Genomic DNA, 17,957 nt, shown 5'->3' on the forward strand with positions numbered 1-17,957 from the left:
TGCCCGAATAAAAAAACATAGTAAAAAGTATATATCCATTATATAAATATAGACTCAAAACTTACCCTTACTTTCTTGTTACATGTAAAAACATAATTTTCTTCAATATATTCTAGAAAAGGATGTGGTTTTAAAAGTCTATTTGTACTAAAACTAAATTTCAATGAACATAAGTTATTGCAACACCAATAAAAGCTCAAAACGTCAAATGTCAAGCTTGTGACTGGTCATCGGTGGACGAATCGTGTGAGCGGCGCTTTCCCAGTAATTGGTGATTGGAGATCTCCAAATATTTAGCTGATTATTGGTTACTGTGTTCTAGTACCTTAGCCGCCTTTACTAATTTTCGAAAAACTATTTTCCGTAATACTTTTTGCGATTTGGGAAAAGTGTTTTGTGCCTTTTTGTATATCGGAGTTGCGTGAACGTAAATCAAGATGTCCGTGTGCTTCTTTGTTCCGGCAGCGTAAGTATCTATTTATTTATATACCTACATGAAAATCTTAGGTAGTTACTCCTACTTAAATGGTAAAACTTTTATACACTTGTTTATCATGTTCCGGTATTTAGTTAAAGTTTTTTTAACTTTAACTAGCGTTCACTAACTAAAATCGGCTAACCTCTGTTAAATGACCTTAATTTAAATATTGATTTTCAACCTTATATCAGTGCTATTATGTTAAAATTTTGCTTAACATTTTATGTGCCTGATATGAAAGTTGTTATCTATTTCAGGGATGGGGCTCTTCTTCGAAAATCTGATAAGCTACTTTCCACCTAGTGCTAGTAAACTGGCCCATAGTCCATCCTCAGTCCTTGGCCCATATGCATGATAAGTGATAAAAGCCAAAATAACTGAGGTCATTATTCTGAGCTTCAATAATAACTTTCATTACAGTGAAACTATAAAGTCCTGAAATTAATGTTTGAGGAACTAAAATTTTCAGGAGCCTGGCACCATTAGAAAAGAAACATAAAAGTCATAACAATTGTTTATGTCAATAGGCGGTTGGCTGTTTTTTTGAATTTTCTTATTAATTATAAGGATAATCTAGATAAAAGCAACAATTTATGCTTGGTTGCAATTAGGAAGATGAAGAAAAATATTCGTAGTCAAGCTAGTGAAGTTATTTATCGAGTTTTAATACAATGTTTAGCGGAACATCAAGCTGGACACATTTTGTCGAATTTCGAGGATGTTTACGCTCGTACAGCGTCTTTGACGGGTATGTAGCATTGTACAAATTGTGATAACTCATTTTTTATTAGTACCAACGCTTCATTTATCGATAAACCTAGGTTTAGAGCCCAAGTCGAACATTGTTTACATACCACTGATTGTAGGTTTCATCTGGTTTCAGTTGAGTCAAACCTTGACATTTTGATACTTGAAGATATATGTTTGTTTACTTACTAAATTCACATTGTGTGAATTTGGGGGGCATTGTGTAACTCAAAAAGATTTTTTTATTTTATTTTATAGTTATATCGGACCAGCGTGCCAAAGAGGGCAAAATATGGAATATTTGTAACTCCTGGAAGAAACAGAACTGGCCGTCCAAAAAGAGAAATTGATGTCTTTACTATGTGTGCCCTTCGTCAACAGATCCAGTTTTTTTATACAGTTAAATAACGTTATCTAAATAAATATTTATTGGTTTCACTATTATAGCCTTCATATTAACACCTTCTTGCTTGTATAAGAGCTTTTTTGTGGATGGTAAGTTGTTTTTAAATACATAAATAGGTAGGAAGTTAACAGGCAAAATTTCAAGTATCAAAGTCAGTTATGTTTCGCTATATAGGGTTGCTACATGAAAGATAGCAGTGCCCTCATTTAATTTCAGGACTTTATAGTTTCACTGTATGTACTAACACTAATGAAAAGTGTAAACAATTTATGAAAAGAAAACTCATGCTCACTCATCATCAGGAAAACTCAAAGGAGGCCACAAACTTTTTTCATCTCTGAATAATTATTCCAAGGCTCCATAAATCCATAATGCATCTATTTCTTTTACCCTAGAGATGGCGCTGGTACATCGTCAGCGGGAGAGAGCTCGGAGCCCGTGCACGAGGAGCGAGAGTCGTCTGATGCCTCACACGCACAGCTGCAGCACTTCTGGACCAAAGTCACGGAAGATGTGAAGAAAGTTAATGCGGTAAGATGGTTTCTCATCATTTTGTAGGTGATGAGGGCTAAAGTAAGGTAGGCTTGTGTTTTTGTTTTAATGTAACCCTCTTATTCATAACTTTATTTGGTTTTACCTTGATATATTTTGAAAAATAAAAAAATGCCTTTATTTATATATTTTTTATAAATATTTTAGGACCATTTCAAGAGCCAAGTGCTCCCGTTAGCCCGCATCAAGAAGATAATGAAGCTGGACGAAGAAGTCAAGATGATATCTGCAGAGGCCCCGGTCTTATTTGCTAAAGCAGCTGAGATCTTCATACACGAGCTGACTCTAAGAGCCTGGGCCCACACCGAGGATAACAAGCGACGGACATTACAGGTGAGAGTGTATGTACAGTTGGATTCACGTAAGTTGACCATAAGAGGAATGTTTTGGGATGCTGTAAAATGCGGGCAGAATGTTGACGCGCCCTGACCGCCCTTATCTTACTTCTCCCTCTCTGTCTTTCTCGCTCTTATTATTAGCAGCTGTAATACTTGTTCAAAATAGGTACTGACGCCTGATGATGATGACGCATATGCAATACATATTACACTGACAATGAAAAAGTTACGAGCATTGAGCGTCAATGACGGCATCGACGGCAGGTTCAATGCCCGTGAGTGTATTATATTAATAGGTATGTAACCTATTACCTAACTATATGTAAACTTTGTCAATCTTGTATTCCAGCGCAACGACATAGCGATGGCGATCTCCAAGTCGGACCAGTTCGACTTCCTGATCGATATCGTGCCGCGCCACGAGGTGAAGCCGCCGACCAAACGGGAGGACCCGCCGCCGCGCCCGAGCGTGTCGCATAGCGAACAGGTACACTACATTACTACTACCAGTAAAGTAAGACTTATAGAAACAGTAACTGAGCATTACTACTGCTAGTACAACACTCATACTGCCGCAATAGTGCATTACTACTACCGGTACAACACTCATATTGACTACCGCTATTACAAGACTTATACTGAGGCGGGATCTGTACATTAAAACTGCTACTACAAGACTCATAGTGAAGCGGGAACTGTCTGATACTACTGCTAGTAAGTGTTACATATCACCGTTACTTCCTGATTCCTGATCGACATCGGCCGCGCCACGAGGTGAAGCCGCCGACCAAACGGGAGGACCCGCCGCCGCGCCCGAGTGTGTCGCATAGCGAACAGGTACACTACATTACTACTACCAGTAAAACAAGACTCTTAGAAACGGTAACTGAGCATTACTACTGCTAGTACAAGACTCATACTGAGGCGGCAACTGTACATTAAAACTGTTACTAAAAGACTCATAGTGAAGCGGTAACTGTGTAATACTACTGGACAGGTAACTTCTTTACAATTACTAGTAAAACAAGACTTTTAGAAACTGAGCACTACTACTGCTAGTACGAGACTCATATACCGCCATTGAGCATTACTACTACCAATACAACAATCATACTAATTACTGCTACTACGAGACTCTTACTGAAGCGGTTAATGAGCATTACTACTGCTAGTACAAGTCTCATACTGCGGCGGTAATTGAGCATTACTACTATCAGTACAATACGCGTACTGACTACTGCTAGTACACTCATACTACCAGTAAAACATTCATACTGACAATGACTACTACTAGTAGACGACCGAATGGCGTAGTGGTTAGTGACCCTGACTACTGAGCCGATGGTCCCGGGTTCGATTCCCGGCTGGGGCAGATATTTGTTAAAACACAGATATTTGTTCTCGGGTCTTGGATGTGCCCGTAAAATGGCAATAGGCCCGCCCCCTATTACATTGGGACTAACATAACACTCTGGCGAAAAATGGGTGCAGCAATGCACCTCTGCCTACCCCGCAAGGGAGTACATTAGTACAAGGCGTGAGTGCGTGTTTTTTTTTTTTTTTTTTAGTACAAGACTCTTACTGAGGCGGTAACTGAGCATTATTACTACTAGTACAACATGCATACTGACCCGTTACATCCGCGCCCCGCGTGATATCTTAATATCAATGTATGTAGGTATAATTAATCCTCAGCGTAATTTCGTAATTTGTTCACAGCACCACATAATACAGCACCAGCCACAGCAACAAACGACGCAGCAGACAAACTCCCCGCAAATTGTTCTACAGCAACAAGTTGTTCAGGTAAATGTGGTTATGTTTTGATAAATTTTATGTGCTTACCTGTAAGATTCGCAGGTACAGCGTCAATATATCGTCATTTGCATGTAACGGTCGCTTGGCGCGGGAATATTAAAGGAAAGGTTTTGCACACTGCCTAACTACAATAACTTTATTGAACAAAACACAAAACATACATTAAATAACAAAAGGAGTAAGCACAATAGGCGGCCTTATCGCTAAAAGCGACTATTTTAACCTTAACTTTCGTTCTGAATTAGGTAATAGCAATAAATGATTGAATTTGCCATTGTTTCCAGAACTCGGGCGCGTCAGTGTCGCCGGCGCCGGGCGGCGTGGCGCAGCAGCCCGTCACGCTCGTGCAGCAGATCGTCACGCCCTCTGGAGAGGTGCAGCAGATGCCGGTAACTTGGTCTTCTATCTATTCTAATACTTATAATATCAGAGCGCGCGGGCATCGTGTGTGCGTTTCGTCGACTATGCGGTGACTCTGTCGTTCTACATAAATAATTACTAGCTGTTCCTGCGAGCTTCGCTTCGCCTTAAAAAGTTTTCCAGTGGGAATTCCAGTTAGTTAATCCAGGGTGTCAGCTAACTGCATTTCAAATTTCATTAAAATCGGTTCAGACGTTTTGATGTGAAGAATTAACAAAGATACACTCACACTAACTTTCGCTTTTATAATATGTATTAGTGGTATACCAGTATTTTAAAAAAACTATCAAATCTTTACAGTGTCAAGGTATTAATTTAGTCTCAAATTACATTCTAAACTAAAGTATAACTAAACAAACTTTGCAAACCACTTCCAGATCCAATTAACGCAGAGCCAGCTGAACCTGATCCGGATGCAGATGCAGAACAACCCCAACCAGCCCATCCTCATCCAAGCCGCGCAGCCGCAGCAGTCGCCGCAGATCATACAGGTACCAGGAGGCCGGCCGGCAACGGAGAAAATCGAACGTTGACCTTTGCATCTACCTACTTACTGACTCACGAACTGACGAAGTAATCCGACAGAGAACTAAAGTCACCGACATAGTTCACCGGGTTAGTATGCTTAAGTGGCAGTGGGCTGGTCACATCTGTCGAAGAACCGATGACCGATGGATAAACGTGTGCTGGAGTGGAGGCCGCGATTAGGCAAACGTAGTTCGAAAGGAGGCTGGTTATGATTGGATGCGGAAAGCTAAAGATCGCATCCAGTTGCATGCTTTGGGAGAGGCCTACGTCCAGCAGTGGACTGCTGATGATGATGATGATGATGACTTACTGACTCAGCTGGCTCAGCGACCCGAAGCGGATCTTGGCCTCATACACAAGATGTCGCCACTGGTATCTATCCTGCGCAGTAGCTCTCCTGCCTGTTACCAGCTTATAGTTGGCGCAGGTCCTTGCCGACTTCATCTACAACCAATAACAATTTCTGCCTCCGGCCATCAAGGTTACTGAGCGAGCGTGAGGGCACTATTATAGTGCGCGTGCGACAGAGACAAATATTAAAATGGCAATGCCCGTTTCTCGCTTTGCTTAGCGACCTTGCTTTTACAGTGACCAAGGGTCTATGTAACATGATTAATAGACGAATCATGAGTATGCAGATCCTCAAAAACCGTGTCATGTAATCATGTTATGATAGGTACCTACGAAATAAAATGATAAAGTTTTCCATTTCGTCCACCAGGTGACGTCACAAGCGCAGCAGCCGCAGCAGCAAGTGTACCTCGCGCAAGTGGCCACCTCACAAGACGACTCGTAGTGAATGCGATACTAAATACTACAGTGTTTAACTATGTCAACTTGCCTGGAACACGGCTGATCATAACCTACTCATTTCCAAAGCAGTTGCCGCTACACGGGGTTGTTATCGTCGTAAAAGCCATTATATGGCGATTCGCTGTAAATATGGAGCTGTGATTGGTGGTACGCGCAATAAATGAGTTTGTCGACGTCGATAATTAACCCGTGTAGAGCATGCAGTACGGATTTTGTAGTGCACTGTTTGAAATACTGGTTTCTACAGACAGCTCTGAAATTGTCCCAATGTATTTGTTGAAACACCTGATGGTTGTAAAGATAAAGTGTTAGCAAATAATAGGAACGAAGTGCTATTGATGCAATATCTTTGAGTTTCAAATTATTTTAACAAAGTACTTATACAAAATGTCTACAAAAGTTGATTAGGTATGTTATAAATATGTAACTAACTCAACAAAAAAGTATGGAGCCTTCCAGGCTAAGTAATAAGTATTTAGAAATAATGAATGAATGTATTTTGATGATTTTTTGTACATATTGGTAAGTTATTTAAATAAATCTAGTTAAATTAGAACTTCCTTGGTTTGATTGAAACTCCAACTAAACAAGTGTAAGTATTATTTATTAGTCTTATAACTAACTAAACAACAAATTAAATTAAAACTTGAATCAATTGTGCTATTTTAATAATATTTGACGAATTAAAAACTTACAATTAAAGTAAGTATATATAACGAATAAATTAGTAAATCACTGTGAGTAATCAATACATTATAATAAAAATAAAACTATTCAATAAGTCTTTCTCCTATTCAATTGTTCCATAATATTCTCCAAATCTTCTCTTAACAAGTTCACCATATCTTTCTTCTTCGTGTAATCCTCTTTAATGAGCTCTACAGCCTGTTGCTTCATTAACTGTTTGAACTCTTCAAATCGCTCGTCTTGTCTGAAAAACGAATTTGATTTAAAAATAGAAATAATAGCAAATGATACTAAATTAAATATACAGTGTGTTGTTTTTCGGACCCGACAAACTTTAAGGGTGGATTCTACGACTAATTTCATCGAGAAAAAACCCCCATATGGGGGTCTAAGTAACTTAAATTAGATTTTCTTCTTCTTTAAGAAAATCATATCTCTAGATTTAAACGCCTTACGGACATGAAATAAAATGTTTTTATCCGCAAGAAATCATCTCTATGCAATAAAAATATCCACAACTGCTTAAAAGTTACATTAAAAAAGTTCAAAGCAACTTTAAAATGGCCGCCATTTCTAGAATATTGAGATTTGACCCCACATATGGGGGTTTTTTCTCGATGAAATTACTCGTAGAATCCACCCTTAAAGTTTGTCGGGTCCGAAAAACAACACACTGTAGAATATTGTTAGATGATTTTTTTTACCTTTTTATCAACTGCTCAAACATCCGTGTATTTTCCTCCTTCATTTTATTATAATGCTCTTGCATATCAACAAACATGTGTACTAATCTGAAATTAAATAAATTAAAGGTGGGTTTATTGATAGATAACTGATTTTTTTAAGTACCAAGGTAAAAGATTTTGTTAATTTCTGTTAAAATTTTGCTAGGCAAGGACTGTCTAAAATATTCTATACAAAGTAAAATGTTAACTTACTTGGAGCTGGTGCCCTGCTGAATTTCACTGAGCGTTGTGTCTAACTTCTCCAACACATTTTCCACAAAATCAGTACATGCGGAGCGGACATCATCCTTTGCTGCAATATTTAAAAAAACTTGAGTATTAGCTGGTACAGGTACTAGTTATAATTCTGTGGTATTAAGTAAATATTTATGTAATTAATGATTGCTGCAGAAATAAGTAAGAGTATAATAATACTGACCTACTGACTAGATAGTAAACAGAAACATAGAAAGTAAACAAAAATACTTATTTCACCCAATAAAAAATACAGTATGACTTTGTAGTTAAATACCTACGTTTGAGTGAACAAAAAAACAATGGTACTGACTTCTGAAGTCTTACCTGTATATCTGGACTGGCTGCTTTTTGCGAACCACTCCTTGACACTGGCGATGCTTGGGCCACTTTCTGTCATCGACACTTCACGCCTCAGGTCAACACGAGGATTCTTAGCTGGACTATCATCAGAGTGAGAAGCCACCGCCTTCCTTTTTCTGCTATTCTCTGAAGTTTCGGTCACATTTAGAGAAGGATCTTCTGAACTTGATTGTGTATTTCTTTCTACCAGTTTGACGGTTTTTTCTGGTCTAGCAAAGTTTTGCGTGTACCGCTTAGTTATATTCGTTTCAATGGGTTCTTCAGACATACGAGAAGAACTTTCATCATCATCTTCAGTTAAATCAATGCTTATCGGAGATATGACTGTTCTTCTAGGTTGAGATTCATTTCTTTTTAGATTGTGTCTAGGGTTATCTGTATCAGATTCTGATTCATGAAGTTTTAAAAGAATTTTACCAGTCGCATTCGTCTTTTTAAGAAATTTTGACATTTCTTTGCTCTTTTCTGCTGTTTTACGGATATTTTGTCGAGCTTTTTTAACGTTTGTGGATATATCGGATACCTTTGTTGCACTGCTGATAGAATTGGCTTTTGTTTGGGAAGATTTCTTCCAATTCACATTAGATGTCGTCGCTTTTGCTTTTGCAATTATAGATTTTGGTTGGAAAGCTTCAGAATCAGAACTTTTAGGAGACGGCAACCATTTCCTGATGTCGTCCTCGTCTAACCTTTTGATTGACACTACAGGAGATCTCAGACTTTCTTGATCTTTAGAATTACTCTTAGGAGCTAATTTTTTCACAGATGATTCTCTTGTACCTTTGTCATCGTTGGTCTGATTTCTAAGATTGATGAAGTAGTCCTTCATAGACGTAGACATTTCTTCTATTTCAAGGTTTCGTGGCAATATTTTTTCATTCAGCGTCTCGTTTGTGTCGCAATGGGCGGTGATTGATAGCGACTCAATTCTATGATTTTGTGGTGATACCGTTGCAATAGATTTAACCTCATTAACTCCCTCTGGATCATCTGATAAAACTATTTCTTCAGGTTGTGAGATTTTAGGCTTACGTCTTAGTTTCTTTGGTTCCACAGAGTCTTTTCTCTCAGTCTTTTTCTTATTTTCAGTAATATCTTCAAGTTTGTCCTTAATTTCTATCTCAATAGGCAATAACTGAGCTTCTGGACTGTAGCTTGGTTTGTCATTATCGGAAAGAAGGTTTTGTGTAGTATCATTGTTAACATCGCCGCCCTGCATAACATTATTGCATTTTTTCACGAGATTGCTGGAGCAAATAGAGCCACCATCATCATCTTTATTGTTTACAGGTTCAATAATCAAAGCGGGCAAAGGGCTTTCAGATGTTTTCTTTTCGGGTTCGGCAACTGTAATATCTTTTTGAACTTTAGCTTTCTTTCCTTTTTTCAGTGACAGCGTTTTTTCTATCTTCTTTTTATTTACTTGGGTTTCTTTAACTTCATTAACAGTTTCTTCATCTTCAGGAATTACCTCCATTTCAGGGACTATACTTAAGACAGGCTCAATAGTTTCCGCAATAATGACTTCAGTCCGTTCTTTCACTACAGTTGGTGATGTAATTATAGCTTCTGGAGCCACTTCTCGCATTCGTTCATCTTCCAAATTTTGATCAACGCAATTTTTTGGTTTCCTTCCTCTTCTTTTCATATTCTGACGCTTTGGAGCCTTCCGTTTGCCTAAATTGGTTTTGATGTTTGTTTCGTCTGTTGAACTGTTAGTTTTGCTCTCTGTGTACATACGTCTTTTCAGTGGCCTACCCCTTTTACTCGATTGAGATTCATTGCTAACTATAGTTGCCTCACTTTTCCTTTTTGCAAGAAGATCCTTTCTCATTTTAAAGTCTTCATCTTCGCTGTCACTTGTAAAGTTATAAACAGCAATGTCATGTTCACTAGTCTTTTTATCAACTAACTTTATGTTTTTTGAGTTTATGTTTTCTTTTAGCTGATCAAATAAATTATTATTCTTCAGGGTTCTTGGTGAGATTAATGGACTGGGTTTGCTTTTAGATCTTCGGTTACGTGGTTGACGTACCAGTTTCTTTCGATCGTTTTCAATATCTTTGTAACATGTGGCTGCAGATTGCGGAGTTTGTGGTTTTGTTAATCTTTTAGGCGTTTTCTTTGATTCCTCATCTTTATAATAAGGTTCTATTTTATCCAAGTCATTCTCATCCTTACCATCATTGGGGGAAAATAGTTTTCTCTTTTTCATTACCATTAATGGTGTATCAGATTCATTACCAGCTGTTTCTTTCAGTGAGGTGGTGGAACCCAAATCTCTTTTATCTTTAACGTCTTCGCCCTTTTCTGTAACTTGGGCGGCTGCAGCTTGCGCAGATTTAATAACCAATTTATTCTTATTCTTCGCCTTATTATTTACTACCTTTTTCCCTCTTTTTGCGGTTTTCTTGCTAAAGCTTAATTTTATCTTCGCTGAACCCAAGACATCAGATTCGACATCGTTGACTTGCATGACAGCATTATTACTTTCATCGGCAGAAATAACACCATCAATACAAACAGCATCATTTCCTGTTTCCATATTATCAAGTAACCCCAAATCAGATTTTTCTTTATCTAGGTACAGAGCACACTTATCTAAGTCATGGCAAACCTTATCGACCATACTAGTGAGACAAGCTATTATATCGGCATCAACCTCATAGTCATTTATATCTGCCTGTTCTGCTTTATCGATGTTCGACATCACATATTTATCGAAACTGTCGCTATCAGAACTAGATTCATTGATCTTGCGGGCTAATGTTGGACTCAAAATCAGATCACCGTTTTTATTTTCTTTAAAGTGCTGTGAAAAGAAATCCTCCATATCTTCGATATTGTAAGAGGGTTTATTATTTTCTCTATCACCCATGTCTTTCCGAATGGTAGTATTTTTGGGCGCTGACTTGTATTTCATAGTTTTACGTCGCGAACTCACATAGTTTACGGGTGTCTCTGCAATATTATCTGTCATATTTGAGTCATCAGAAGTAGATATTATCTTTGCTTTATTGCGAGCAGTTATCGAATCAGGTTTCAGACTTTCAGTGTTTGACTCATCGGACGTAGATTTACTGATTACTGTGCGTGACGCTGTAGTACTCTGTTTATTAATTATATCAGTGGTCTGAGTTTTCCGCATTATTATCGCTTCAGGAGTATTATCTATAGCCTCACTGTTTACATCGAAAGCGGCTACAGCCGCATTATCCGCATTAAATCGGCTATTTTTTTCCTTTTCATTTAGGGCTTCACGTAAAGACAGTTCAGCAAGATCGATTTTGTTGTTTTTGTTCCGTTCAAACCTTTCTGAATCATCAGTGGATCCAATAGTAGTATAGAGAAGGCTTTTAGATGTGTTGGTTCCTTGACCTTGCTCTGGGGAGATGCATCTGGGGTGTGCGTCTTCATTGTCACTAGGGCTGGTCTTGGATTTTCTTATAAATTTAGTGTTCCGTGTGACAAAACCGCAGGGCTTAATTAGTTTGACAGTGGAAGCGGCTTCCAAACTGTCTGGTTCGCTCACTTCGGTGACGCAAGACAAATTTGGTTGAGCTAGAACACTGATTGGCTCTTTATCGTAGTACAATTTCGGTAGTGCAGCTAGTTTATGAGGTAGCTGTAAATAAGTTGAGTTTCTTTAGGATACTATTATAGGCATGGTAAGTGCATGGATTAGGTATCTACCAATCATGTACGGTGGCCTGCGCCTAAAAGTATACAGGCGGAGTTTTTAAAATAGCGATCTCAAGCTCACATGCTGCTCAAGCACATCCACATAAACACCACTGCTACACACATCACACACAACACGTCCCCGGATTTATAACAGATGTAGCTGGTGCCTTCATCATCAGGGAGCTATTTTAAAAACTCCGCCTGTATACTTTTAGGCGCAGGCCACCGTACATTGATAGCTTATCAACAACATACGCTTAATACATACCTAGATTACATAGGTACTTAAGTACATACCTACGTAAGGTTTTAAAAACAAGCCTACCATTATATTTAACTAATATTTGGTAAGTTATTAATTATTTGGACGACCGAATGGCGTAGTGGTTAGTGATTAGTGACCCTGACTACTGAGCCGAAGGTCCCGGGTTCGATTCCCGGTTAGGGCAGATATTTGTTTAAAACACAGATATTTGTTCTCGGGTCTTGGATGTGCCCGTAAAATGGCAATAGGCCCGCCCCCTATTACTTTGGGACTAACAGAACACTCTGGCGAAAAGTGGGTGCAGCAATGCACCTCTGCCTACCCCGCAAGGGAGTACATTAGTACAAGGCGTGAGTGTGTGTGTGTGTGTGTGTTTTTTTTGTGTGTGTTATTAATTATTTTTTATGGATGAAAATTTACCTGGGCCAACGAAGTGGTGGAAATGGTAGACGGCGATTGCCAGCCAGAGACCTGCTTCTTCGCATAACCTGCAGGTAACATAAATAAATTATATGTAACTATAGGTATAAGTAGTATTGTGTTTCCATCTAAGTAGCTCAGTAATTTTCCATTGTAACTAAACGATACTTTTATCTCTAGCTATTTGAAATCTGAAGAAGAATTGAATTATTATTAAGTAGTTAAATGTCATATATTTTGTCCGTAAGGATTTGTATAAAGATAAAGATGTATAAAGATGTATGAATGTATGTTTATTATGAAAGAATTTAACTATGTCAAACAAGGACCTAAGTACTTAGTTGTAAGAAGTGAAAAACAAAATAAAAGGTACCTGAAGCTCTTTTCTTTCTCTGCGTAGGCTTTGCAGCGTTACTCATTGGTATTTCGTACGAATTCGACAATCTTACTTCTTCATGCTCCTACACATGCACGTATAATAAAAAATAAAATCATAACAACAAAAACAATAAAAAAAGATCAATAAATTAACAGTAAAACAATTCCAACCAATAATAAAAGAAAAGTGAAAAAATAAAAGTATAGTGACAGGTGGTCTATAATTTTATAAGTACCCACCCACAGATCACCCCCGGGTGATCTGTGTACCCACCAGTCCCACCATTCTACACTTTTCATACATACCTATATTATTTATTTTATTAATAATTTTTATTAAGTATGAATAAACAAAATTATGCTCACAGAATGGCTGAATCTGCTGTAAGTGTCATGCTGCTGATCCAAGGGTCCAGAGGGAGAGATGATAGACTCAACGGCAGTTTCCGTTTCTATCGCACACTGTAATTATAAGGCTCATTGGTAACTAGCTGATCCAGCGAAGCAGGCAGTGTCTAGTTGAGGAACAAATTCGGAAGACCCAATGATATGTCCAGCAATGGATACCTAATATTAGCTGATGATGACATGCTCTATTTACTTACTACTCAACTGACCTCATATTTATCACCGAAGGTCCGTCGCAAGGCGTCATCCAGCGTCTTGACATCGGTTTTGGAAGAGATGCTTATTTTGATTTGGTCTCTGTTATGATCCAAGATGGTCTTGGTGGACTCGTAGAGAAACTGGGGCTCGTCCAGCATGGATACCGATAATGTTATTTGTGTAGCATCCCTGAAAAATATAATTTTAAGAAGACTGTCGAGTTGGTAATTCAAGGCATTAATTTATCCTCCAGATTGGAAGGATCCTCGTTATCCAACAATTAATAGACAGCAGCTGTACCGCCTGTGAATCGTGAGTACATCGCTATCGCTACACAAATCTGGTCAACAGCGCGCTGCAGCGTGAATTGGCCATAATAGACGGGCGAGTAAATCCAGCAGTGACAGTTTATTATTGCCCGTCGGAAGCACTCTACTTTAGTCATTGTGCACTGGCGAGCTTTAGGTACCTATTGATCAGCCATAAAACGGCAGTTTTACTCTGCCGTCTATCAAGGCATTAAACCTACAGTCTATTACACATGTCTTGAGTGCGGGGCGTCCCGCGCCGGCAGTAGTCGCGGCTGCAGCAATACTGTACAGTGAGTATATCTACACACCTGGCTCGCTGCACACGCCGCACACGCTCGCTGCACACGGCGAGCAGCTCGTGCGGGGCGTCCCGCGCCGGCAGTTGTCGCGGCTGCAGCAATACTGTACAGTGAGTATATCTACACACCTGGCTCGCTGCACACGCCGCACACGCTCGCTGCACACGGCGAGCAGCTCGTGCGGGGCGTCCCGCGCCGGCAGTAGTCGCGGCTGCAGCAATACTGTACAGTGAGTATATCTACACACCTGGCTCGCTGCACACGCCGCACACGCTCGCTGCACACGGCGAGCAGCTCGTGCGGGGCGTCCCGCGCCGGCAGTAGTCGCGGCTGCAGTTATACTGTACAGTGAGTATATCTACACACCTGGCTCGCTGCACACGCCGCACACGCTCGCTGCACACGGCGAGCAGCTCGTGCGGGGCGTCCCGCGCCGGCAGTAGTCGCGGCTGCAGTTATACTGTACAGTGAGTATATCTACACACCTGGCTCGCTGCACACGCCGCACACGCTCGCTGCACACGGCGAGCAGCTCGTGCGGGGCGTCCCGCGCCGGCAGTAGTCGCGGCTGCAGTTATACTGTACAGTGAGTATATCTACACACCTGGCTCGCTGCACACGCCGCACACGCTCGCTGCACACGGCGAGCAGCTCGTGCGGGGCGTCCCGCGCCGGCAGTAGTCGCGGCTGCAGTTATACTGTACAGTGAGTATATTTACACACCTGGCTCGCTGCACACGCCGCACACGCTCGCTGCACACGGCGAGCAGCTCGTGCGGGGCGTCCCGCGCCGGCAGTAGTCGCGGCTGCAGTTATACTGTACAGTGAGTATATCTACACACCTGGCTCGCTGCACACGCCGCACACGCTCGCTGCACACGGCGAGCAGCTCGTGCGGGGCGTCCCGCGCCGGCAGTAGTCGCGGGTGCAGCAGGATGGTGGCTGAGCCGTGTGCCGTGTTGAAGTCCAGCCAGGAGGTCACGCTGTCTGTCGGCTGAGGAAAAAGATAATGGTATTTGACAAAGGTTTTGTCTTGAGAGTATCATTATTAATTATGAAAAAGAAAGTTGTGAGTTAGAGTGTGATTGTTATTCTTGGGAAAAAGCTTGAAGATGATGAAACTGCTGCTATCAGGTATGTACCTACCAACTTCTACATAAAATTTTACACCTAGTCACGTATACTTTAGGAATCTACGGGACTTTATAAGGCGAACAAAAAAGGATTAGTTAACATACTGCTATACCTAAGTACCTACTTACCGATATAATAGTAACATTTCCAACTATCAACTGGCGGCATATCACTGAAGTGACCTGACCGCTTTGTTTGTTCAGGGCGTTCAGGAAATCTCTCGCATCCTGAAAATTATAGGTAGGTATTAACTATATTTTATAGTTCTAATCATAGACTAAATACCATATATGTCCCAATCGAGTTTTACAGCTGCTTTTTTCATTCAGTCCAACGATTTATGCAGCTCGTGCGCAACAATATAGCGCAACAATAATAAAAATGGCAACAACAATACAGAGCACGATTCCATCCGCCATTTTGAAATTGTTATTCTCTCTCCTAAACACAAAAACTAACCTTAAAAAAGTCCACAAAGGGCCTTTCCAAGAACACCTGGACGCTGTCCCCAGGGAACCCCTCAGTGAGCCAGCGCTCGGCCGCCGCGCGCCGCGCCGCCGCGTGCTGGCGCCGCACCAGCCAGCGCAGCAAGAGCTCTAGGATCACTAGCTGGGTGGGCCAGTGCTGGCACACGGACATGTGTGCGCAGAGCTTTGTGCTGTTGGGAGGGTTGAGGTTGTGGATGAAGGGTGTAGGAAAATTATCGACCAATACACATACCTACACAGATATAGTTAAAAGTTGCCGAATCGGGCACTATATGCCATTCCACTAGGAAAGACATCTGACAGAAACCTTATTACATGCGAATAAGGGAAGTTTTTGTTTTTATCAGACGTCTTTCCCGTGGAATGGGATACCTATAGTGTGCTAGTTGGGTACTACAGACAGAACTATCTAATCATCATCAGCCCGTAATCATGCATCCACTGCCGGTCATAGAATAGAGGCCTTCTCACACAAAGCACAACACTTTGTAGGTACTCCGCCTACCTCATCCAGCCACTACAAACACTACTATCTGAAGCTTATTGCTCATTCTTAATCTGCACTCCAGAACCTACCTACATGCTCCTTGATAACTAAAGGTCGTATATTCAAAATTCAAAACAAACATAAGCTGCCACTTACAAATAGGCATCAAACTTCCCCGCGAGCTGAGATCTCACATCGCGGCTGCTCAGCTGGCTGCACTGGTTCAGACAGCGGATCACCTCGTACTTCTGTCTCAAGTCCAGCTGTTCACACGTGGCCAGGTCTAGCAGACTCTCGAATATATGCTCCGCTAGCAGGTTGCAGATGCACGCGTCTTTCAGTTTTATTTGCTGAAATTGATGTTGAATTTAAAATTAGTTTAGGTTAGGAGTTGATTGCGTTCACAAAAGCTGCGTTCTTAAACTGCTCACTGGTTACAAAGCCGGGAATCGAACCGGGGAAGTGCGATCTTTGGTAGGTACAATTAGCCAGCGTTAAATACCTAAAGGTGAGCCTAACTACCTAAATTATAAATCGTAGCGGAATTTAGTTAAGTACTAACGAATGATTACTGATTTAGGCCACATTGTTGCAGTGAGTTGCGGCACTGCGTTATTTTCCATTTGTAAGACATGATTCTGAAAAATTTATGGATAGCAATGGGGCCTCGCCCTAACCGATTAAAAACCAGCTCGGTACTGATGTTGATGATGATGTAGTTACCAGGCAGTCATTTGATTTAAGTTTTTTAGGTATAGTTACGTAACTATAGGTAGGTACTCACGTTAATCAACTTCAATATAGCCTCCACAAACTGCCACCAATGAGTGCAGTGTTTTATAAGGTACTTTCTAGAGCCCTCAATCCAGTATTTCAGCAACGATATGAGATCATTGGCTAAGATGCTCCAAGTTTTAGACGGTGGCCATTTCAGAATTTTCTCAAATATTGTGAACGCCGCGCCTGTTTCTTGATACTTGCTGAAGTACTGAAAATGGAAATAAAAGATTAACTAGTTATAATCTCTGTTCTAAGTAAGTATACATAAAGTTAGCTTAAGCAATAAGCATACAGTCGTGTTACCTAACTTACCTCAACTTCAAAATAGCAAATTTTCTTTAGCGCCAAGACTGAAGACATGTTGAGTGGAACTTGAGAGCTCTCATATTTAGATGCATGGTCTTGAGTAAACGAAACGTAGGCATTAAAATTGTTGATACTGCTAATTGCTTTTATGACAGCCATTATCTCAATTTTCATAGAATTTCAGTTTTTCTCGGAAAACTAAAACAATGGAGAAAATAATGCACGCCAACGCCATTAAATTTCCCGCGATACGACAAGTTTAAAAAAAGAAAAAAGTAGTTTTTTTCTTTGTGGTAGGTTTGTGTTTTTTTCAGACTTTTTATGGGTGTATAGAGTATCTTTACGAATGTTATTATTCAGCGAATGTGATAAAAGCACAGTCAGTACAGTATAGGTAATAAGTAAAAATAACAGCAGCGAGGGGCCAAAAAATACAAATGATTTTATAATTTATATTTATTTAATATAATTTATTATTTTATTATTTTTTATTTATATAATTTATATTTATTCCATTTCAGGCACCCTTTAACGCTGAGAGGGATCTATAGCGGCTGCTGCTACTGCGGCTGGTCCCCAGAATATTAACTGGGTTCTAAATATTTTTTCGTATGATAACACTGTAACACCCCATTCTACCAACATGACAACAATAAAAGAATGAAAGCG

The 17,957-nt window shown here is 40.2% G+C and overlaps 2 protein-coding genes across 2 annotated transcripts; one reads left to right on the forward strand and one right to left on the reverse strand.

Moving 5' to 3' along the window:
* Positions 1–210: 210 nt before the first annotated feature.
* On the forward strand, positions 211–6,654 carry LOC105388883 (nuclear transcription factor Y subunit gamma). Its single transcript, XM_038109570.2, has 8 exons — positions 211–466; positions 2,027–2,162; positions 2,331–2,516; positions 2,871–3,008; positions 4,241–4,327; positions 4,624–4,728; positions 5,137–5,250; positions 6,009–6,654. Exons 1-8 carry the CDS (start codon positions 438–440, stop codon positions 6,081–6,083), a joined length of 870 nt encoding a protein of 289 aa, XP_037965498.2. The 5' UTR covers positions 211–437; the 3' UTR covers positions 6,084–6,654.
* A 74-nt stretch (positions 6,655–6,728) lies between these two features.
* LOC105388884 lies at positions 6,729–17,719 on the reverse strand. The gene is made up of 15 exons (XM_048628081.1): positions 17,295–17,719; positions 16,987–17,190; positions 16,367–16,552; positions 15,687–15,947; positions 15,356–15,454; positions 14,817–15,087; positions 14,103–14,196; positions 13,495–13,672; positions 13,244–13,339; positions 12,873–12,960; positions 12,500–12,567; positions 8,095–11,755; positions 7,726–7,825; positions 7,492–7,578; positions 6,729–7,031 (listed from the first exon to the last, which is right to left on the reverse strand). The coding sequence occupies exons 1-15, from the start codon at positions 17,460–17,462 to the stop codon at positions 6,875–6,877; spliced, it is 5,718 nt and encodes a 1,905-aa protein (XP_048484038.1). The 5' UTR covers positions 17,463–17,719; the 3' UTR covers positions 6,729–6,874.
* Positions 17,720–17,957: the final 238 nt, after the last annotated feature.

Source organism: Plutella xylostella, chromosome 20, assembly GCF_932276165.1.
Source record: "Plutella xylostella chromosome 20, ilPluXylo3.1, whole genome shotgun sequence".
Classification (NCBI taxonomy): Eukaryota; Metazoa; Arthropoda; class Insecta; order Lepidoptera; family Plutellidae; genus Plutella; species Plutella xylostella.

Excerpts from the sequence above, each read along its gene's own strand:
- LOC105388884 (XM_048628081.1), bottom strand. The coding sequence starts at position 17,462 with ATGAAAATTGAGATAATGGCTGTCATAAAAGCAATTAGCAGTATCAAC. Across the intron at positions 12,961-13,243 it reads ACAGCAGATTCAGCCATTCT|GAGCATGAAGAAGTAAGATT; the intron begins GTGAGCATAATT and ends GTGCATGTGTAG. Across the intron at positions 7,032-7,491 it reads TTTGAGCAGTTGATAAAAAG|ACAAGACGAGCGATTTGAAG; the intron begins GTAAAAAAAATC and ends TTCGTTTTTCAG.
- LOC105388883 (XM_038109570.2), top strand. The coding sequence starts at position 438 with ATGTCCGTGTGCTTCTTTGTTCCGGCAGC. Across the intron at positions 2,517-2,870 it reads ACAAGCGACGGACATTACAG|CGCAACGACATAGCGATGGC; the intron begins GTGAGAGTGTAT and ends CTTGTATTCCAG. Across the intron at positions 4,729-5,136 it reads GAGAGGTGCAGCAGATGCCG|ATCCAATTAACGCAGAGCCA; the intron begins GTAACTTGGTCT and ends AACCACTTCCAG.